General features: G+C 41.6%; 1 protein-coding gene across 4 annotated transcripts in view; it reads left to right on the forward strand.

Moving 5' to 3' along the window:
• glceb (glucuronic acid epimerase b) overlaps positions 1-24486 on the forward strand; it is a 70103-nt gene that overhangs the window by 26644 nt on the left and 18973 nt on the right. For all 4 annotated transcript variants that reach the window (XR_013935149.1, XM_080458183.1, XM_080458181.1 and 1 more), the window contains exons 2-3: positions 3019-3079; positions 17183-17712. Coding sequence is in view for 3 of the 4 variants with exons in the window: in XM_080458183.1 (XP_080314309.1) it covers positions 17196-17712 (517 nt within the window). In the remaining variant the exon portion in view is untranslated. The remainder of the gene's footprint in view (positions 1-3018; positions 3080-17182; positions 17713-24486) is intronic.

The raw sequence follows: 24486 nt of genomic DNA on the forward strand, positions 1-24486 counted from the left end.
CTGTGGAAGTGGTGTCAGCACTGTGCGGGGCACGAGGAGCCGCATTCCTGATGAGGCGTTCGAGTGCCGCTCGGCTTTTGCTGCCCTTGATTGCATATTCTGAAGAGGTTATTTTTAGACGTCTCGCTCCACCCCGCCACCCAGTCAGACTCAAAACACTACAGATAAAAGTAGCCTTGAAAATAAGCTCATCAAATCCAATGAAATCACCGCTTCTTTGATTATCTGTGATTAAAGTGTTTGCTCCTGATCGGCTTCCAAACCTTGAAGCCCCCTCAAGAGGAGTGCTTCTGAGAAACGCTTCGGACCTCCTCTCTGATCTCTGCTTTGCCAAAATAGGGAAGTGAAGCTGAACACCAGTGGACCACTTAAACAAGTTCCACCTCTGAAAAAATGTTTTCTCCCTAGTTCCACGAGATGGGAGTCGGTGCGAAATTGTAAAAGAGCAAACTACAATGTATTTCAGTTATACAGGTACACTTTTGCATATTAAAATAATAAATAAATATAGTATGTATAATAGAATCTAAAACTCCAATCTATCAGAATCTTGCAGGAAGACATTTTTGTTGCCCCCGTTCCGAGTGTGTTTGATGGCTCTTTCTGCGTCAGCGCAGAGATTCATACTGCCGCGTCGACCCCGTGTGAATGGATGTTTCTGTACGCTGCCTCCAGATGTTGGGAGAGCAGAGCGCAGATATCCAGGAGCTGCTCCAGGCTGATGTTTACATTCATTTTGTTTTCCTCACCATCTGCCCCACCGAGCATCGCTGCCCCGGTGATGCAGTACAGTAGCCGGGGGAATATTGATTAAGGCTGCTGACATTTCTGCTTCCTTTTTCATTGAGGCTGCGAGCAGCAGGGTTCCCTTCAGGTGAGAGACGCTTTCACACCCAAAATAACACACCAATCCTCGGAAATATGCACAAATCCCAAACACCATCCACTGAACTGTCGTCTTCATAAATCAAATGTTCATTGGCAGGGATGATTTTTTTTGGGGAGCATTATTAAAAAAATGATGATAGACATCAGGCTAACTCTGCTGGTCCAAATGGTGATTAAGTTCCTGCTCTTTCATCTCCTCTTGATATTTTGGCATAATATTATTTACAGTCTGTTTTACTTTTGTCATTCTCATTAATATTAAAGAATCTCCAAGCCGCTGACGTCGTCCTCTGTTGTCTACCTGCTGACTTAATACTCGCCGGGTTGTATGGGGGAGCTCTCAGGAGTACGAGTACTTGTATTGTACTTGCTGTGAAAATGAATGACAATAGAAAAAGATCTTTTATGAAAAAGTTTAGAAATTTAAGTTACCGTACTTTTTTTACCTAAAATCCAACATTATGAATAATAAAAATATGTGAATCTGAAATATTTATATTGCCAAGTGTATAAAATTTTTTTTCTTTTTGCCCGTATAAACTTAAAAACAAGAATAGATGATGAACATGAATTTTTTTTTTACAAAAACAATGTCATACACACACAACAAAGACAATTATCAAAGCGGTCGTCTCCCAATTGGAAGGTTGCAGGTTCGATTCCCTTCTCCACCTGTCCACATGCCGAAGTGTCATTGAGCAAGACACTGAACCCTTTGAGACTGCTCACGCAGTTAAAAAACGCTATTCAAGTGAAGTCCAATTACCATTATTACATATATATTTGTGACATCTTCGTGGAAAAAAGAGACAATCTGTAGAAAATAAACTTAAACATTTCAGAAATTCCAAAGTAAATGTGCGACCTTTGACGCTCATTAATGACCACGTGTGTGAAGAAGTTATCTGTTCCCACTCCAGTATTACTACACTTAAGTCACTCAATCACGATGAAAAGCACTGCGCCGTCGATCAACGTTTAGTCTGAGACGATTTACGGGCCAAATCACTGTGGGAATGAATTGTGCTCGCACTCATTTCCCTTATTGCTAATTGGGCAGCATTACATTGTGAGATATTGCTCACTTCACCTTGTCATGTCAGCCTGCAGCCGGCCGAGGAAGCCTGCTCCTCATTTCTCTAATATCCCGTTTAAGTGCTTTGTCAATAAGTACATTTCATAAGAAGATCAATATGTTCTCTTTGATGTGGCTATTTAGCACCGTCTTTAATTGAATAGCTTGTTTCAATGGGGCTATAGATGAATGGGGGGGTGACCGACTGTCGAGGGATAGTCTACGTGTTACTTCATGCATACATCAGCCTCACATTGACTATAAATAAATCACAGAAACAATTATAAATCGTGCATCTGTTTCCTCACATTAGTTTAGAGCACATTTAAAATGTCATCGTGAATCCATTAATAGAGTTTTCGGATTACTCATTTGAGTGTAAACAGTCAGCAGAAATCAGATGAACACGCCCCAATACTCCGTCCTCGTGCAATTGTTAGTCCAATTGATTTGCTTCTTTTATATCTTCTCAAGTCCCCCGGCTAGCTCAGTTGGTAGAGCATGAGACTCACAATCTCAGGGTAGTGGGTTCGTGTCCCACGCCGGGCGCCACCTTCCCGTGGGCTCACCACCTGCAGGAAGGTTCTTAAATGGTGCGATGTGATCTGGGTGACGGTGCTCAGACTGTCACCCCCGCGACCCGGAAACGGATAAGTGGAAGAAAATGAATGAATGAATGAATATATCTTCTCATGTACACTAAAGAAACGATAGAAAACACTTCTAGTTTCACCTCATGATCGTGAATTTTAAGGGCCAGGCAATCATCAGTGATCGTACGAGATCGCGATTGGACAATTGAACTGAGGGCTGTACATTTCTTCTTGCCATACTACCAACAGTTATATGAATTGTCGTTCTTATATACATGCATGTGAAAAGATAATCACATCCCATGGAAATAGTTTAATAGATTGATTTGAGGGCTTGTGTAATTCGTCAGGAGTGCCGCCAATCTCCATATGTGTTACTTTATTTTCTATTTCGAACACGAGTGTCACATCCTCACACACCGTGTCGGGCTTGATGAGTGTGTGTTTGTGTTCGGTGTGCAGGTGCTGTGGAGGCCGACGGCATATCCAACATCTGCGCTTCGTTGTGACCAGACTACAGGAGGTCAGTATCCGTGCTCCTAACAGACGTTACTCTTTAAAGACGTTTGTCGGTTCAACTCCTTGATGAGCACCGAGATGTGGCATTGGCCGTTATTGTCATTTTTCTTTTCTTTCTTTTTGAATTTGTGGTTCTTGTGTGGTTGATCTTCCTCTACCTCGTCTATTTTTTCTGTCTCATCATTGTTTGTTTTTTTCTTCCTTGTCTTCCTCTTCTACTTTGTCCTTTTCTTTATGTTCTTCGTTGCCCTTCCTGGTTTTGTTTGTCTTTGTCTCCTTCCTTTACTTCTTCGTTGTCTTATTGAACTTTGTCTTCCTCGTCTTTGTTGCCTTCCTCATTTTCTGATCTTCTTCCTCACATTTGACTTCTTCATGCTCTCCGTCTTCCTCGTCTTATTGTTGGCAGTCTTTTGTGTCGTCTTCATCTGGTTCGTCTTCGTCTTTTTCCCCTCTTGTCTTTGTTGTCATGTCAGTCATGTTCCTCGTCTCTGTGTTTGTCTTATACCTGTTCTTTGCTTTCATCATACTTTTCTTCTGCATCAGCTTATTTGTCTTTTTTGTCTTGTCGTCGACTTCGCCATCATCTTTGTCTCATTCTTATTCATCTGCTTTTTCTTATTATTTTACTTCCTTTGAGTTCGTCATCATCTTCTACATTTTTCCTTCTTGTCTTCATCCGTCTGCTCCTTATTCATCTGCTGTTTGTTCATTGCCTTCGTCTTGTTCTTTTGCTTCATCGTGTCCTTTATCTTAGTTTTGTGGTCTTCATCATCTTCTGTTCTGCCTTTACTCTATTAGTCTTTTTTTATCCTCATCAACATTTTTATCATTTTTATCTTCTTGTTTGTGTTAGTTTTTCTTTCTTACCTTCTCTTTATCTCCTCCTCCTTTGTACTAAAACCCTTTGTTGTGTTTATAAGGCTGTCTCCTACAGACACATTTTTGAATCGTCCATATTTCCACGTTTCTATCAGCTTTTGAAATCAACTCCTGGTTGTATGATGGAATTAAAATGTATATCCGTCTGTTCTGCTAATGCATGCACTCTTGCTCCTTCCACCGACAAATCCTTTTCCATTGCATAAGTAGCAAAAGTGCTACATGACATTAAACATGAATAATTTACACATACATGCTCCGCGATTATGACCTAGTTATAATGTTGTCTGCAGTACTATTATTGTTAATATTTAAACTCAGACACACACTTAGGGCCCACTTACACGGCAACGGTTTCATGTGAAAACACAAAACCTTCTTTGTTTTTGGTGTCCGTTTACAGGACGACAGTCACTGGAGACACAAAACTAAATGGCTCATCTGCTCATGTGTGAGTTGACGGACAATAATAACTGCAGAGTGTCGTGACTCCCAGTCCATATCCTCCTGGGACTGTCACCGTAATATCAATCCAACTTGGTTGTGAGCCCATATGAATGTGCATCTACTCCCATTCATGTAAACGAACATCGCTTTGAACACATTGCCGTATAAACATGAAACTTTTCTGAAACAAAAATTCAAGAAACCATGCATTGTCCCTTGAAACATTGTCGCTTAAACAAGGTTTTAATATGCAGTGTAAACCCTCCTACATACAGAGTTTTGCATGAACAAATTAAATTATACATTTTCTCCTCTTATATCCACTGAGGAAAACTGATCTTGATGAAATTAATAAGCACGTCTTCCAACGCGGCTCCTGCATGTCTGCTGCTGCCACCACCCAATCACTGCTGATAGCATAAGTAGAGACGCAGCGCTTTGAAATAACTCTGGCTCCATTAGCTTGTGCAACCCGGGTAATTGTGTGTCTGCGCGAGGAGAAGGCGCTCGACTCGAGGCTCTGACACACGCCGCTCTGCAGCGCTGTTAAAATCTGCAGATAATCACACGGCATTTCATGGCACGGCTGCCCCGTCACATGTGCTGGAGCTCTGGGAAGTCGTTTGGTACATTCAGTCGTGTGCAGATCAGAACATGCAGTTAATGTATGCCGTACTGAGCGCTCGCTGCTGCAGTTTGCTCGGATTATCAGTGTAAAAGGGCAATGGCATTCAATCGTGCTCTTTTTTAGTTCTTTTAGTTATGAAGTGTTTGTGTATGTTTGAGCACCGCTAACGATGACATTTGGCCCTCTGCAGAACTCAGCTCATTTGATGGATAATCAGAAGGAAAGTGAGCGTGGGGGGTTGGGGTGGAGAGGGCAAAGCAGAGAAATGTTCTGTTTGCACACACAGGCTCCAGACGTGTACAAATGCAGACTTTTATCAGCTCAGAAAACCACAAAACGGCTCAAGATGGCATTCTGTCTATTTGCCTGCTTTTATCTTCCCAGTGAAGTAAGATTTATATAAGATGAGAATCGAAATGTTTTAGTTTGACTTGCAAAAAGTCACTCTTACCATCATATCTGAGGATAAAATCATAGGTTGTCTGTTTCACAAGATCAATTATTTCAGGAACATTGAGGTAGCTATAAGCAGCCTGAACAGGCAGTGTAGAATGACTCAAAATATATAAAGAAATAAGGCAAACCGGAGCTAAGCTGTCTCCTTTAGTTACTTATTAATGTTTTTTAGTGTATCCCTATTCGGACTGCAGCAGTGAACACAGATGATGTCTGGAGCAGGCGGGACCATTTATGACAGTGTTTGTTTGTTTTTTTAATTTTACTTTCCTTTGAGCCCCCGAAGATTTCCTGCAAAAAAACATTATACAGGTACATCTGTAATCTCTGATTACACTGTTAAAATGCTGGTGGTCACAGTAATTCTCACCAACTTACAAAATGAGCTTCAATCTTCAGTTAAACCTCTCCGCAGGTTCCCACGTCTGCTCTAGACTCTAGAAAGGGTCTTGTTCTGGTTTTCTATGACAAGTGAAAATTGAATTTTAACGCCTCCCATGCAGACAAAGCCTTCAGCCCCCTTTGTGATTTCTGGTACCACCCATCGCTCTTTAAGGGGGGGGGGGGGGGGGGGGGGGGGGTCTGTGGCAGCAGGTCTACGTTCATGTTTGCTGCATTTCTGGATGTGTTTTAGCTCTTTTCACCTCTGGTTTTTACAGTACTGTAGAACACGTACCCGACGTGACCTGCCTCCCAAACGATTCCTGTGTTTGTCTCCTCAATCTCCTCGTTTTGATGAAGACTTTGCTTAATCCCTCAGCAGATTTCAGTTGGAAGCATTTTGGTAATGACCTGCCTAATCCTTCCAACAAGAGATAAAGAACACAGATGCATTAACTTCAAAGCAGTTTACTCACTTATTAGCTCCCTCTAAACAAAACTGTATCTGGGGCATTTTTATTAATTTTTTTCTTGGAGCCCCCTCAGATTACTTCTAAGCCCTGTTAACACATTTTAAAGTGAAAAATGAAAACGTTGTTGCTGTTTGTTTACACGACAACAGCATTAGAAGTCGATGAAACCAGGAAATGGCATTTTTTGCGATACGCGTTGTACTGTAAATGTGCATTATGGTTGCAGTCAGGAGTTGAAAGTCGATTGCCGACAGGATGATGGATTATTCCGGAGTGTTTGTGCTTCTGCAACAAAGTGTACATTTACTACACCGTCATCTGGATCACAGGCTGAGACACAGTTTCTTTTAACCTACACTATATCTTTATACTAGTGCTGCACATTATGTTGCAAATGTAATCGTGATCGCAATATAAACAAGGATCATTTACATCTTGCAAATGACTGATTTAACTGCGCTATTTAATCTTTCTATGCACTGTGCATTCATGCTCTGCAAATTGTAAATGACTGGATTTCAAATATGAAAGAAAAAGTTTGATGACCACAATTAATTTAAAAATTAAATACAATTAAAAAAAGTTGCAATCATTTGACGGAGGAAAAAGTATTTTATTTGAAAGAAGAACTTTTAACTGTTTTGTTGCATGGTTGTCTAACAAAAACACAGCATCAACTAGTGGCCTGGCATGCAAACTAAAGCAACATTTTCAGTTTCTTATGAGACATTGTTGTCAGGCCGGTACATGTTTACACATTAGATGGGACAGAACTAGGAACCGAGGTCTGGTTCAAGCCCGAAAGCAATAAAAAATAGCTTTACAAAATATGTTTATGTCCAATAGCTTGCTGAAAGTATTCACTCGCATGCGTTCACGTGTATGAACTTCTGTGACATCACATTCTTATGTCGGTATATGTCGGTCCACCCAGGTTCATCTCCTTGTCAAGCTTTCCACAAGGTTTAGGAGTGTGTTTATATTAACATGCAAGTTTTTTGCTTCAGAAAAGTTATGAAAACGATGTACGTCTACATAGCAATAGCAGAAAAACTCAAATTGATGTAGTTTTCATGTTGGGCCACTAGTGGGTGCTGCTGTTTGTTTTTGTAATGAAACTACACACATGGCTGCAGAGAACAACACACTATAAACATTAACAATGGGAGTCCATGGATATTTGAATGGACAGTCAGCCAAGTTGGATTGTTGTTACGGTGACAGTCAAAATAAAACTACAGAGTCCCTGGGGAATCTGGACTGGGAGTCATGACACTCTGTCCTTCCACTGAGTTTATCACGTCCGTGAACTGTAGCATTGTTTCCGCCCTCCACAAAGACACGGGCTCCAAGCATTTTCAGAATGTCTTGTTTTCGCCCGTCTACATGTAGGTGAAGCGTTTTCAACAAATTGTGTTTTCAGTGGCTCCAGGCACAATTGTTATGGAAACAGAAAAGCAAAACGCTATGAAAGTTTTCACTTGCAATTGTTTCCGTGTATACGTGCCCTCAATATCATTAAAAATGTTTTCTGATAAAGATTTTCTTAGATTATTGCTTGAGGTGACTTCATCTCAGTACAGGTACCCGTCTGTCTGGTTGCTCTTTAGACACGTCACGTTAATTACATACTTGTCGGTACTGTGAGGGACTGCGAGTTCTGGAACAAACAGATTAAGAGATTACAGTGAGTCAACTTCTCGACACAAAATGCTTCTGGAATAAATGGAGAAGTTGTTTATTTCTCCATCCTGTCAGTTATTGCCTTAAATTTGCTGGGTGCCTTCGCAGTATTATAATCAGGCTCACAACCATAGAATGCACACACACACACACACACACACACACACACACACACACACACACACACACACACACACACACACACACACACACACACACACACACACACACACACACACACACACACACACACACACACACACACACACACTTTATGTCTCACAGCCTCAGCATTGGCAGGCAGTCTGAAAGCTCCACCTTACTTACTTCACCCGTGGTGGGGAAATGTCAGGAGTTCAGTTTGAGCTACGACACCTGCGCCTCACCGGGTGTGTAGCAGGCTTCCGCCCCAACGCGTGCCCCAGGATAGATCTCACCAGATCTGGTAAAGCTGTGATGGTTGCTGGTTGATATCAGCAGGCTGCCTCACAATGAAACACAATACAGTGTAAAACCCTTAATACCGCCAATATCATGATGCTAAGATACGCCTGCAAGACAATTCTGCAGTGATACAAGATATTTCACTGCTATGCTATTCATCAGTTTAAATCCTTCTTTTCTGATGTCACTTTCATCAAATTTGAAATAAATCCATAAGTACCAGTCAGTACAGCTCAGAGACTCGCATTCCCAATCTGAGCAGAGCTGCTTTGATGGTGATCAGCAGTGAGGAATCGGAGTATTATTAGACATGCGAGTGCTGTGGGACCTCCGGAATCACGGCTGTGAAGTTCCTCGACCTGTCATCATGTGAAGCTGCCACTCACCCCGGCTCCAAGAGTGTGAAGCTGTCAGCAGAGTCATATAGGGGCTGTCAGAGACGCATCATTACCCAAGTCTGGGGGGAGTTACCAGCAGTGTATTACTGTGCTGTGAGTGGAGGATTTAGTGTGGAAGTTCTCATGCGACTGATGATCAGTTTTAATGTTTATTTCATCAGTGATGGGTTTCTGATGAATCACTTCGATCAGACGGTTTTAAAAGATGAAATTCAAAATATACAGTCAGAAAGCTGTTCTTCCCATGCATATGTGGGCGTCCTCCAGGTACTCCGGTTCCCTGAGTAAGACCCTCAATCCCACCAGCTCCCCTGCACAGCGTACTGTGGCTGCCCAGCAATGGGTCAGTCCGATGGAGAATTCTCCCGAAGGGAATTAATAAAATATGACGATTCTTCTTCTTTAGATTTAAACTTTAAAGCTTTTCTGTGTTGTTACGGAGACTATATGTGAACAATTCCTTCTGAAAATGGCTACAATCTCAACAGAGAGACAATTTTAATGAAACCTTCTGGTTCAAAATACAGTGAAATGTCCAGAAACAAACTTCTCTGAAAGCTATTGCTTGATCCATGTTTTCACAAACTCAATCTAAGTAATGCTAGTTTGCCAGCAACAAGGTAGCTGGTATTTCATGGCAGCATCACTGATATCTCAGATCAGGTCTTGGTGTTGTGTTGCTATTCTCAAGAAATTTGTTTAAGAAAAAAAAAAGCCATCGTCTTCTTTGAAATTTGCTTTGTGATTTCGTTTCCAGATTGTTTTGACCCACGGGCCTTATGTTTGACACCCCTGCTTTAAAGGACCTCCATTTTCAGATGTGGTTTATTGAACGTCATTCTTTCGTCGCCTTTTTTTTAATGACCTGTGAGGCAGTAAGAAGGCAGCTTGGGGCCTTTTACCAGAAAATAGAAAACACTACAAACTGAGCAGAGCTGAGTAGGTGTCGGTGCAAATCCCCGTGCTTCTGTGTAGGCACAAGCACAAAAAAGGCTTTCCTTCATTGCTCTCTGTGACTTCTACGTATGAATTCAAATATTCACCTCAGAGTGATTCCTTAGTGTAACCCAACAAGCCCTTACCTGCCGTCACAGTCACTTCATCTCCCCGAAGCAGGACACCAGGAGCGTCTAAGCTGAAAAGCTGCTTTTGTTTTCCACCGTCTTTTTGCCCTAATCTGCCAAGCACGGGAGACTTTCATCCCCCCGACAGGATTGTCTTCCACCTCCTGTCCGGCTTCATCTCTCTCTCTCTCTGTTTCTCTTTGTGTCTGTTTTTATGTCGGTGTAGTTTTCCCTGTCATCACCGCAGGGATTATATCGACTCTATATCTCCTGATAACCGCTGGATTACACTGAGATACTGTATCACATAAACAAGTCCTCCCACTTAAACTGCAAAGTAAAACCGACTCGTGGAAGCTTTGATGGATCCTCCGGCCGCTGCACGCTGATGTCTGCTGGAGTTTAAAGGCTCAGGCCCAGTTTACACAATGTTTTCCGGTGAAAATGGTCAACTTTTATTGCATTTTGGCTGTTTGTTGACATGAAAACGGTTTTCAGAGCACACAGTTTCTAGTAACTTATTTATTTTAACTTAATTGATTTATTTCCAACACACAATCATGATTCCACTAATTTACCAAAGTGACTTATATTTTTCTTGACAATCACGGACGTTTTGAATCGGTTTATCTGACTATGATCAAAACCTGATATGATAAATTTAGTGTTTTTTTTTTTTTTTTTTATGGCAGCTCATGTTCGTAAATTTTTGTTTACCGGGAAGACTTGAATTTGACTTGATTTTACTTGAAAGAAAAGATCATGACACAAAGATTAACATCATCGACATAGATGATGTAATTTATCTCGATTTACAGTACAGACCAAAAGTTTGGACACACCTTCTCATTCAAAGAGTTTTCTTTATTTTCTTGACTATGAAAATTGTAGATTCACACTGAAGGCATCAAAACTATGAATTAACACATGTGGAATTATATACTTAACAAAAAAGTGTAAAACAACTGAAACCACGCCTTATATTCTAGGTTCTTCAAAGTAGCCACCTTTTGCTCTGATTACTGCTATGGACACACTCTGCATTCTCTTGATGAGCTTCAAGAGGTAGTCACCTGAAATGGTCTTCCAACAGTCTTGAAGGAGTTCCCAGAGATGCTTAGCACTTGTTGGCCCTTTTGCCTTCACTCTGCGGTCCAGCTCACCCCAAACCATCTCGATTGGGTTCAGGTCCGGTGACTGTGGAGGCCAGGTCATCTGGCGCAGCACCCCATCACTCTCCTTCTTGGTCAAATAGCCCTTACACAGCCTGGAGGTGTGTTTGGGGTCATTGTCCTGTTGAAAAATAAATGATGGTCCAACTAAACGCAAACCGGATGGAATAGCATGCCGCTGCAAGATGCTGTGGTCGCCATGCTGGTTCAGTATGCCTTCAATTTTGAATAAATCCCCAACAGTGTCACCAGCAAAGCACCCCCACACCATCACACCTCCTCCTCCATGCTTCATGGTGGGAACCAGGCATGTAGAGTCCATCCGTTCACCTTTTCTGCGTCGCACAAAGACACGGTGGTTGGAACCAAAGATCTCAAATTTGGACTCATCAGACCAAAGCACAGATTTCCACTGGTCTAATGTCCATTCCTTGTGTTCTTTAGCCCAAACAACCCTCTTCTGCTTGTTGCCTGTCCTTAGCAGTGGTGTCCTAGCAGCTATTCTACCATGAAGGTCTGATTCACACAGTCTCCTCTTAACAGTTGTTCTAGAGATGTGTCTGCTGCTAGAACTCTGTGTGGTATTGATCTGGTCTCTTATCTGAGCTGCTGTTAACCTGCGATTTCTGAGGCTGGTGACTCGGATGAACTTATCCTCCGCAGCAGAGGTGACTCTTGGTCTTCCTTTCCTGGGGCGGTCCTCATGTGAGCCAGTTTCTTTGTAGCGCTTGATGGTTTTTGCGACTGCACTTGGGGACACTTTCAAAGTTTTCCCAATTTTTCGGACTGACTGACCTTCATTTCTTAAAGTAATGATGGCCACTCATTTTTCTTTACTTAGCTGCTTTTTTCTTGCCATAATACCAATTCTAACAGTCAATTCAGTAGGACTATCAGCTGTGTATCCACCTGACTTCTGCACAACACAACTGATGGTCCCAACCCCATTTATAAGGCAAGAAATCCCACTTATTAAACCTGACAGGGCACACCTGTGAAGTGAAGACCCTTTCAGGTGACTACCTCTTGAAGCTCATCAAGAGAATGCAGAGTGTGTCCATAACAGTAATCAGAGCAAAAGGTGGCTACTTTGAAGAATCTAGAATATAAGGCGTGTTTTCAGTTGTTTTACACTTTTTTGTTAAGTACATATTTCCACACGTGTTAATTCATAGTTTTGATGCCTTCAGTGTGAATCTACAATGTCAATAGTCATGAAAATAAAGGAAACTCTTTGAATGAGAAGGTGTGTCCAAACTTTTGGTCTGTACTGTATATCGCAATACTAAACAATATTGGCGCATGTTCACTTAATAATGTAAAAGTTAGATCCACTGTCTGAAACTAGCTGTCTACAGGACTGTCTCTAAAAGCTTAACATAGTAGAAACACAAATCTTCCCATTAATGTGCCTTGTAAATGAGTATCAAGGCGAATTTACCATTCATAATCATGGTTGTACTATTTGAACAACTACAGTAGTTGATAATGAAATTGATATATATTTTAGATTGCTTTCCAATAAATAGTATTGTTTCAACCTTGTGGCGTTTTATACATTTTAATGACTTCAGAGCAAAACATTTTTAATTGACACTTGATAAAAATGTGTCCAAAAAAATTGTTCAGCATCTAAACTTCATGCCTCGGCTGGCCCTAAATAACACATTTTGTTTGCATGTAGAAGCATGGAAATAGCAATAAAAACCATTAAATATAAATTGTTAATGATGTTCAAGATTATTTGTTATGTTTCTAATATAATATCCTAACTGTGAAAGTATTAACATTCAGTAAAGATGTGGCGAAGATTTAGTTTTTTTTGCCTGAATTAAATCATTAAAATGACCATTTGAAGCGGAATCTGCCCCCTTTGTGCTCTGACCTGGTGGATAGCTCCTCATGTCTGCTCCGCTGAGTGGCCACAGTCATCTCTCCACTTCTCTCCACTTGTTAGTCGCAGACAAACGAGACTCTTTGAAAGCTTTTGAGCAAACAAAGCATTCGCTGTTGTTCTTGTGCTCAGAACAGACTCCTGATGGATGTAAGTGAATTTAGGTCAGAATACACCAGGGACAGCGGAGCTACTGTGTGCGTAACAAGCTAAATGTTGTTTGTTTGCCTTGTAATTAACCAGCGTATCGCAGCACGGATCATCTGCAAACATCTTCATTATTATTATAACGCTGTCTGCAGCTGGTAAACCTAACCCGTCAGTGTAATTTTCTCCATTTTCCTGCATCATTTAAATCCCAAATCCTTGTTTTTGCTTTTAGTTTATGGTTGATTTAAAGTAAGTAAAACTGTGGGTTTGCACAAATTGCAGGTGATGTGGGAGAATGAGCCCCGACTCTCACGCCGCACATGCTTTTTTTTCTCACATTTTCTTTAATGAATGCAGGACTTCCTGATTTTTTTTCCACATGATAAATGATCATTATGAGAAGTTGTTGGAGTTCACTGGCAATGCAATGCTTGTTCTGCAAATGTTGGAGGCTTTTACACTTTGTTTTGCACACTTCTAAATTAGTCACCATGTTATCAAAATTATTTCAGTTCTCGAAATGTGTTTTTATAAAATAATTCATTATTTTATTTTAGTTGAATTTGTATCCTGCAGCTTACATTTGCCTTCAACCATGATTGAGAAGCAAAAAATAGAAATAAAACAATGTTGGCAAGGCTTTTCTTTCAATTTAAACAATTTTCTCATATAATATATGAAATAGCAATGTTTCTACATAAAAGATACAAAAATTACTGTCCAAATTACCACTGACAATATATCGCAAATGTATGTTCATCACGATATTTACATGTGAATATATATACACACCACTGAACTGTGAAGATTTATGTTTCTGTGCACTCATGAACTCTCCAAATTTAAAATAACACCAAGGGTTTTCAATAAGACCATGCACATCGAGAGACCTTCAGTCCTTTCATGCAAAACTCCTGTTCGGAAAAGGTGGACAATACGGTCAAAATGATTATTTGAAGGATTGGAACGATATATCAAGGGCACGGTTCGCTCTGTTAAAAATTAGTTTATGACTAGCTTTCCCGGGTGTACACTCCTTTTTTCCTCTCCATCATGGATCTTTCTGCTACTTTTTAAATGAAAAATGTTCCTTTTTCCAGTTGGTTCACGGTTGATTTTAGCTCTCAGCCTCGGAGCGAACAGTATGATGCTTATTTTGGTGTCACATGTTGCAGAGTCTGAGCTCTCTCGAGTCGGGCTGTCCATGGTTTGTGATCCGTAAACAAACTGCACGCTGTAATCTGCTTGTCCGTGACATTAGCTCCTTCTCTGCTGTGCCGGCGTTCAGATGTTTGTGCGATGGGACTCGACTTGAGGCCGATCATATCCGAGTGAGGTTTCAGGATGCTGCTCATGCTGCAGTGCTTAAGCCGGTGTATATCCTGTTTGAGCCTCAGCTCAACACCAGCAACGAATCACTATAAAAAGAGCCAATTATTTATAGCTGGCTCCCTGACAGGGTCGCTCCTACTTATCTTTCAGGTTGTGGTCCCCAGGCCTTCCTTCCACCTTCCATTTTCAGCATTGTCACAGCTCCCATCAGCCCAATCTTTCATCACAGCACCAGGCTGTCGTTTTTGTAAATATCACTTATAGTTTTTATGTGACAATAATTTATCAGAGGAGGAAATACTCCACAGTTCCCTTCACCCTCTGACACACAGATAACGGAAAAAAATGTAACACTGGAACATGAACCTCCTCTCAAACCAGCAATGCTTCCAACGTGCCCACAACCAAACAGCCAAACAATTGTCCCACTGACTAATGAGCCAACCCAACAACCTACAAAGAATTTTCCATGCAAACAACCCATCAACCTTCCCTCCAGTCAACTCACCCACCAACCAGCTAATAAGCCCTCCCGACAAGCACACCAACGAAACAGCCAAACAATCGTGCCACCAACCAATGAGCCAACGCACCAACACCTTTCCCTACCTCCAACTAGCTAACAAGCTCCAAACTACACAGCACCAAATCACCAATAAACCAGACAACTAAACAATCTACCCGTTGACCAACAAACCAGCCCAGCAGGCTGACCAGCCAACATTCACAATAACCCATGAGGCCATCCTCCAACCAACAACACCAACCAGCTAATGGGCCCTCCCACCAACCAACTAGTCCACCAACCAGAGAGCCAAACAATTAAACTGACATACCAACCAACTTTCCCAATGACCCATGAACAACACCAACAACCGGCTAATAAGCTCTCCCACCAACTAACAGACAGCCAAATAAGTCACTCACTGATACCCCAGAAATTACCAACCAAACATTAAGATCTTCCACCAACCAAGAGACTCTCCACCAAGCCCACCAACCAGACAGCCAAACAATCCACCCACTGACCAACAAACCAGCTCAGCAACCTAACCAACCAATCAATATTTCCAATAACCCAGGAACCCCCTCCATACAACAAGACCACCCACTGACCAACACCGCTACAAACAAGTCCGGCAAGCTACCTACCGTGTAACCTTCCCAATAATCCTCAAACCTGTCGTTCAACCAACTGGACCACCAAGCATGCATGTCTAATTTCTAACTTGCACCTCTTCACTGTTTTCTTTCTATATTTTGTTCCCATAGAAACACCTTTAAAGCTCACTTTCAGGGTTGAGGTGGTTATCTCAATCTATAAATTTGTTTGAGAGGCCACTTGCAGAACGGTTCGACTGCAGAGCTGTCACAGATTACAATTGTCCAATTAGTGCGCATTAATTGGTCTGACCTTCAGCGCGGTGCTGGGTTGAGCTAAGATAGTGAAATGAACTTGGGGAGTAATGATTTCCTCCCTCCTCGGTCCTCAGAGGACCAGGGGCTCCGTCGTCACTGTAATAGTTATTCTCTGAGCAGAAAGCTCTAATTGCTGTGAAGGAGGAGGAAGAGGAGGAAGACCCTTGGATGTGTATTGATTTCTTGTTTTCTTGGTGAAAATGTCAGGAAAAACACAGAGAACCTAGAAAACATGAGTCCAGGCCAGTCAGTTCACTCACGTCCGCTTGTTGCATTGTAATTCAAACCCTTGCTGGAGCAACTATTATTGCAAACACAATCAGAATAAAAACGTGACATGTTTGGACTAGAAATGAACCAAATCCCTCATTAGGTGCTGAATGGAAAACAATTTGTGGTTACATTACATTAGATGTAGACATGGCATAGAAATATCTGAGGACTGCATTCAAAAATATCAGTGGTAGGCATGAGCGATGCTGTAAACCTTTACAACAAAGAAGGGTGCAGAAATCTGTAGATACTGTGTGAGCTGAGCATGCCACAGATAAAAGGTGCAGTGTGTTATGTTCTGCTTGAAATAAAAAAAAACTAAATTAGGATGGAATAACCAGATACATCATTAATGGGTGTCAGGTACAGTTTACCCGACAACAGTGCTCGGAGTCGCTGAAAACACAACTTTTTGAAAACATCTCCCAAGGTGGAACTTTTTTTAAAATGCTCTGACGCAGTCCTGAGTAGACAGTGCAAGCTTTGCTACTGTGCATGCGCACCAGAGCCGGAGTAAATAGTTCTTTTGCAAGTGCACAAATAGATGGACAATAACGTTTATCTCCAGAGTGTCATGACTTTCAGTCCAGAATCTCCTGGGACTTGGTAGTTTTATTTTGACAGTCACCGTAATAACTATCCAACTTAGTCGTCTGTCCATGCGAATGTCCATTGTCCATGTACTCCCATTGCTAATGTTTATAACGTATTGTTCTCTGCACCCAACTATTTGTTGGTTTTGCAATGAAACTACAAACGGCACCAACTGGTGGCAAGTAGCTCATTTTAAGAAACGCAAAACTTGTCTGGACTTGGTGAAATTTAGTGACGGAGGTGAAATCCGTGAGGATAATGTTTAATTCAATGGCTATAGTATCCTGTACAAATCTTTCCAATAACATAAACTGAGTCAAAAATGAATGTCCACAGTTTCCTCTCTGTTTTGGGTAGCTGATGTGAACTTCTCCACCTGCTCCCATGAGATTTCATGATTTCATGGTTTGTGTCTTGCAGGAAGGTTGTGACCATGCGCTGCCTGGCTGCTCGAGTAAACTACAAGACCCTCATCGTTATCTCCGCCCTCTTCACTCTCATAACCGTGCTGCTCTGGAACCGCTGCTCCAGCGACATCGGCATACGATTCCTGCCCCGCGCCGCTCTCGTGGATACAAGTCCCAAAATCGGAGATGCGAGCCTCGCTAGCCAACAGCATCCTCCGCAGCCTCCGGAGCCCCCGCCTGTCGCCGGGGCCGTTGGTGGGATCAAGTACGAAGAAATCGACTGCCTGATCAACGATGAGTCGACAATCAAAGGGCGGCGAGAGGGCGGGGAGGTCTACATGCCTTTCTCTTGGATAGAAAAGTACTTTGATGTATACGGCAAAATAGTCCAGTATGACGGCTATGAGCGCTTTGAGTTCCAGCACAGCTACTCAAAGGTTTACGCCCAGCGTGAGCCTTATCACCCCGAAGGAGTCTTCATGTCCTTCGAGGCGTACAACGTGGAGGTTCGGGATCGTGTCAAGTGTATCAGTGGAGTGGAAGGTAAGAGGTCTTCCTCTGTGTTTCATGAAGTGTCCATACAGATGCATACATACATGCATACAAACCTGGAGAAACACAAAGTAACACTATGGAATTGTCGACCATCAGAATCAAATTGTTACCCCAATTGTCCTACATGAGTGTGAAAAATGTGAATTAAGTTTGGGTGTGTTCAACCAAGCTGCAGAGTTGTATGAAAGAAGCCACACTATAACGCGGTCTGTGCAATGAAGCAAAATAGGCTAAAAGTTCACTTTATTTTACTTGCAAAGAGATTTTGTGAAGAAATAAACGAAAAGAAACTAATCCTACTTCATTAATCCCGTTGGCAAAATTCCTTTTTCAGCATTTACCTATCCTATTTCTAGGATGCGGTGAGCAGCTACAATAAGGTGCTACATGGAGCTGATGGGGGTCAAGGGTCATGTTTATGGACCTACAGTAGTGACCTCTCCACTGTGGGAATTGACCCTTAAAACTTCCAATCCCAAGTCTGCTTCTCTAGCCTCTAGGCCACCACTGCTCTCTATGCTCTGGTCTTAGTCTTCGAACAGGCTTGGCCCCTTAAAGTCTTGATCTTGTCTTGGTTAGAATAATTTTTGCCAATACCCTTTATTCAAAAACTTGAATTGCTTGAAGGTACACAGCAAAAATGTTAAGAAGCAAAATCTACATGTCACAGCATTGTATGCAGTAGTCCAGAATGCATTGGAATGCACCATTGAAGGTCTATCTATCTATCTTTTTTATTTTTTTATTTTTTTAAATAAACATCCCCTGCCCCGGTTGCGAATCAAAAACATTTCGAATACCCTGATTTTGGGGATGGACTCTCAAAACACAGATTTCTGCCTACAACCATGCTTACAGGTGTTCTTAATTTGTCCACTAAGTGCCGGAACTATTTCAGTAACTAGAACTGAACAGCATTCTAGATGTTCTGGAACACCTCACATAGGGAGTATTTAGGTGCTGCAATTTACCGACGAGCTTAAACACCTCATGCAAAGAGCAGACGAGAGATGCTCAGCACAGCTATGAATGCTGGCTACCTAAGGTAACCTGAAGTTAGATCAAATTAACTGCCATTGTGTGTCAGTTAGACTAGAATAACAGCAGGAAATCCAGTTTTCTAATAAGAAATATGCTTTAGCTCAGATTAATGTGCGGAGAGACGCTGTCGGGAAGGATCTCTTGAAAAGCAGTTTAATTCTAACTTTGTCACGATGTTTTTTCACTCAATCTAAGCGAAGGCTTTGGAGTTATGTTTTCATGCTTTTGTTAGACTAGTCTGGCCTCATTGTGATGAAATTGGGCTGTATGCGACCCCTGAAGTAAAATGAGTTTGACATCTCTTCTGAATCATGAAAAGTTGCACCAGTGTTCAAGGATTTTAAAAAAACCAAAAAAAAACAACCTTGAAAATCTGCTTTCATAGAGCTCGGCTCAAGAGAAAAATCATGTTTTAAATGTCAAATGCTCTTTTCTGCCAATCGTTTCTGGACGCTTTCAGTTTTCTTCAACACAAACAAGACTAATCTGCAACCTAACTTCATAACGACAGTTTTTCGTTGTCATTGAAACAAACATCTGGATATCTGTTAAATGTTTTCCTTCATGTTACACCCAGTCATTCCTCCGATCTGTTTTTCCTTTTTCAAGCTTCGCCTTAAAGTCAAAGCCAAGAAAGAATCAATAGCTCGTTTTAAAAGGATGTTCGTTGAAACCATGTTGTCATCAATATTGTTCTGCTCTCTGCCTTTAACAGTGTCTGTGTGCTTTAATGAAATTACAAAACAGATATTAAGTGTCGTTCTTTTATTGAGGTAAAGCTGCAGCGGTGCAGTGGAGAAATCAGTTCACACTCAGAAGTGGAAAATGAAGCAGCCAAAACATTCCGAATAATAACTTAATCATCAGTCAAAGCATATATATATATATATATATATATATATATATATATATTAGTGGTGCTCCGATCGACAGGCCACCGATAATTATCGTCCGATCTCCGTGGAAAAGTAAGTGATCGGCGTTTGCCGATCAAAGCCTTTCATTGCCGATCACCAAAACCGATCACCTGTATCTTATACTTTGCAACCAGCAGAGGGCCCCCTCCCCCTTTCCTTCACACTGCGCAGGCACGGCTGCAAACCTAAACAACAAACATGTCTGCTGCGTGGAACTTTTATAAGATTTGTGAGAGTGATGCAAAGTTTGCATCCTGCAACACATGCAACGAAAAAAAACCTTGCAGGGGGAAGCACGTTAAAAGGCTTCATCACAAAAAAACTTGATCCGGCAAACACTTGACAGAGTATGGTGAGTTTTCGAGGCTCACGGCAGACAATGAAAAGAAGACGGTAACAGTGAGACGGCAGTTAACACAGCCCACACTTGGCAACACTCGTTCTTATGAGCGTGACAGTCTGAAGGCGAGATGACCAGCCTTTCCCAGTGGTGGAAGACACGGCACCCTGCGGCCTGTTGAGAGCCGTAATATTTTCAGTCTGTTGCAGATTGTGTTACTGATAGCAGGTAATTAAGTGTTTGTCAGTTGTTTTTTGACTGAATAGTTGCTGCATTGTCCCTGCAAGGTTTTTGTATCTTTTCTCTTGAAAAAGTAAAAACATCCTTTTGTTCCTTTTTTCCAAATCATCTAGCCAGTAGCACTCATTATAACTAAATTAAAAAATATGCAGCCAATCCATGTGATCGGTATCGGTGATCGGCAGACGAGTACAAGCATGAGTACTAACTTTTAGCTATTTGTACCACGGCTCTGAGTAAAATCCTCCTGCATCCACTGATCGGTTAAAGTAACGAGCGACATCACGCTAACTCTGCTGGTGCCAGTGTCTATGGTGATTAAGTTGCTGCTGTTGTACAAACTATCTTTCTCCTCCTCTTGATTTTTTGTATGAACTCAACTTTCTGTCTGTCTTAATTCTGTCATTCTCATTAATATCAAAGAATCTCCAAACTGCTGCCCCTGCTCCCTTGTCAATCTGTGGGTGGCGCTGCTGTCGCAGGACGTCACGTGATACTCTCCGGGTTGTATCGGATTGCATTAATGAGTACGAGTACTCCGTGTAGTATCGGACTCGATACTGGTATTGTTGCATTGCTAATAGAATAAGCTGCTTAACTTTCATGCACCAGCACAGTTGGTCAGTACTTTCATTCAGAAGACGAATACGGTTAATGTATGTTCTCTGACAGATGATCTCTTCACCTCATTCGCCTCTTAAATGTGGAACCTGCACAGAACCGAAGCAACAGTTAGCATCGCTGGCTAGCCGCACAGGCTAATTTGGCATCGCTTACACCAAGACACAATGCATCGACCATAAACATAATCAATACCGCACAAAGACATTAAGGTCAAAGTGTTTGCATTTATCACATTGTGATTACAATACTCAATGACATCATCGCAGTATTTCATGCTCACATTTTTAAATGGTACCACCTTATCTCACCTGGGGAAGAACGTATTAAGTAGGTTACAGACAGGAATCGAGTAAATCTGGAGGAGGAGTGTGTCTCGTCTGGTTCCTGCTTTTAATATAGTCAAGAACACACACACACACACACACACACACACACACACACACACACACACACACACACACACACACACACACACACACACACACACACACACCAGGATCTTTGAATTAAGCCCAAGGCCCGTTCCTCTTTAACACCCCACATACACAATCATACATGCCGCTCTTCAACTTAGCAGATTTTCCTAGGTGGAAGTAGCAGTTCATTAATTAGCCTGTCACAGTCGGCGCCTCCTCGGGGCTTAAACAAGGTCATAGGAGCATTTCTCTCCCAGTGCACCCCGATACCAGTGGAAAAGTTATTTAACAGGACTTTTAGCCAAATGCATTAAATGTTTTAACATTAACTTCACCGCTGCACACTCTCTCACTACACTGCTGTAGCAAACCGAAGCTACAAGCATGAAACTCGTCATTCACACGTCTCACACTTTGAATGTAACGTTAAATGGTTTGCACTTTCATCTCTCGGTTTGAGTCCAGGCTTCGGAGCATTTTTATGTGGAGTTTTCTCCCTGCGTGTGGGATTTGCTTTCCAAATGTCAAATTCTGTTCACTAAGAGGATTGTTGTCATTGTCGAGCTACTCGGGGATGTGCAGAAGAACTATTTACCTCGGCCGTGTTGCGTTTGCGTGGTCGGACGTAGCCCAAGTCTTGTTTTCGCCGGTTTACACGAGAGACGCAGCCCAAGTGTTCCACCTTGGAACCCATTTAAAAAAAGCTGCATTTTTAATGGCTCTGCTCACTATTGTTATGTAAAGGAACCCCCAAAATGCTACGGAAGTTTTGCGTTTTCTCTTGAAAAAGTTGTCTTGTAAACGGTTCCGAAGAGAAGACTGGAAAAATTAACCTGAGCAGCATGAATACTGTCAATACTTGAAGTAGTTGATCCTCTTGAACACTTTAAATCAAGATCTCAATACTCTTTTCCCCGCTTCTTGTTTCTTTATTTTTTACCCATTGGTTTTTTTGGACTAGCTTTATTGCTTCCTCCTGCTTGTACTCTTGCGTGTGAACTTTTCACAAGCATCTGAAAACATGCCTTCTAACCTTTTCCATGCTTGATAAAACCTCAATGTACAAACGCATGAATTGCAGGTGGTCTTGTGTTGCTCCTCACAGACTGAGATGGATGCCGCTCTTTGCAGCCTGCGGCAGACCTGGATGAATGGGCTCCGCACACTGTCCAGGACACTAATGCAAAGTGTTGTGGTTGCAGCCGGGTTACTCTAACGCCACAAAAACCACAATATATAATCGAGTCGAGTGGAGTTTGGCTCCATCTGTGTCATGTTGGATTAAATTAAACTGTGGTCCAGAATTGGTGTGAGAGCGTTGCTCTTTTTGTCTCTGCTCTTTTTTTCATAGGCCTGTACCAACCGTATCAAGAGTGTATATTAATAAAACATATTAAGGCCCCCAAAAAACCCATAATTTTTGCATTTTCGTTTCAGAGAAATGTCACATTTAAATGGAACCGGCAGAAACGGTGAGAACGAAGTAGGTGGCAGTTTCCAGGAAGTTTCGTTTTTGCCTGAGAATTTTTGAAACGTTCCACCTTGGGACCCGTTTTCACTGTTGTCATTTAAACAGACTCTTAGGCAGCCCCCTGCCATGCTCTGTACAGTTCCATCAAAAGTTAAAGGAGCGTAAGTGAAATATAGTTTGTTGTATCCTGTAAGGATGAGTTCCTCTTCACTGAGGATAAACTGTAGGTTCACACATCGTCTCTGGGTGTTTGTTGGACTGGTCATGCTTCAGCTTGCATTTTTAAAGTTCCGTTCGCCAGTTTTTCACCGCAAAAGATGCATTCAGCTCTATTTTTGTCCATTCCTCCTCTGAAACCATTTTCTATCCAACTCTCATTTTACTCCTTTTTTCTTTTTGTCCGATTCATCTTTCCAATTCACCTGATGCTCCACCGTTTATTCTTCCACTGCTTACACTTTTAATGTCAAAGTCAAATTTATTATCAATACTGCATATGCACAGGACGAGTTTTGAAATGCTGTTTCTCTCTGGCCCATGGTGTAAACATAAAAGCATAATAAATAAAAGTAAATAAAAACAGGAAAATAAAAACAGCAAACAGACAGAAAAACGGTGTCCCTGACTTAATTAACCTAAAAGAGGGTGATAGGGTACAGTGCATATGCTGAAACCAATTAGCTTTGTGAAATAAGTGCAGACATACTTATTTTTCACACCTAGAAAAATATTATACCCGTTAGAATGAAGAGGACTTTGTGACCGCCTGGGCTCCACTGGTTGAGATCGATAGCTGGGAATTACATGAACATCGCACTGACTTTCAGCAAAATATTATACAATCCTGTAAACTGCAACTATTATGCCACAATAAGTGAGCTATGATTAATCTGATATCCAGGATGCTTTGTTTACAGTGTTTATGATGTAATATAGTCAAAATGATGCCTACGTCAGTAATTATAAGGAAGGAATTATTTGCCCAAGTAACAATTATTTTAAAGGGGTCATATTACAAAATTTACTTTTTCATGGTTTTACAATAGTAATATGACTCTATACCTGGAATGACGCCCCAGATGTGAGGAAAGTCTGTCCTCTCTCTCCCTGGCTTGTTTCATGTTTTAAAAAGTGTGTTGCTCCAACCAGCCAATCAGAAATCAAACCCTATATAGTGTCATCGGGGGTTTAGCCAATCCCAATCAAGGTAGGCCCTCCCTTTGACTCCTCCCACAATTAGGCAGCTCTGCTCTGGCACATGGCACCACGACAGGAACTACTTCCTCCTCCAGCCAGTCCAGCTCACACAGACACAGCAGATTCTGAATGCAGCTCCTATGATCCAAGATTCAAATGGAGGAAAATCAAGGGGAAGTTGGATTTGGGGCAATAAACTTTGAATATAACATTTTTTTTGGACCAACGAGACCAAGTGAAAGTGTTGAAAAGCTGTATAGTATGACCCCTTTAACATATCATTTTCAACATTATGCATAGTGTAAGGGTCTATCACATACCAACCATGGCATCCCTGACTAGAGGTTTAAATCAAAGTTACTGATCAAAAAAAGAGGAGGTAAACGGATTTTGTCAGAGAGCATGGTGCAATTCCAGCAGACTTTGAACTCAGTGGAACTGGCAGAAGATCCTGTTTTGAAGATTTCTAGAAACGTCCACTCTCCAGAGTCTTTAGAATATGTGGAAGCTTAACAG

The sequence above is a fragment of the Lipophrys pholis genome, assembly GCF_963383615.2.
Source record: "Lipophrys pholis genome assembly, chromosome: 2".
NCBI classification, from domain to species: domain Eukaryota; kingdom Metazoa; phylum Chordata; class Actinopteri; order Blenniiformes; family Blenniidae; genus Lipophrys; species Lipophrys pholis.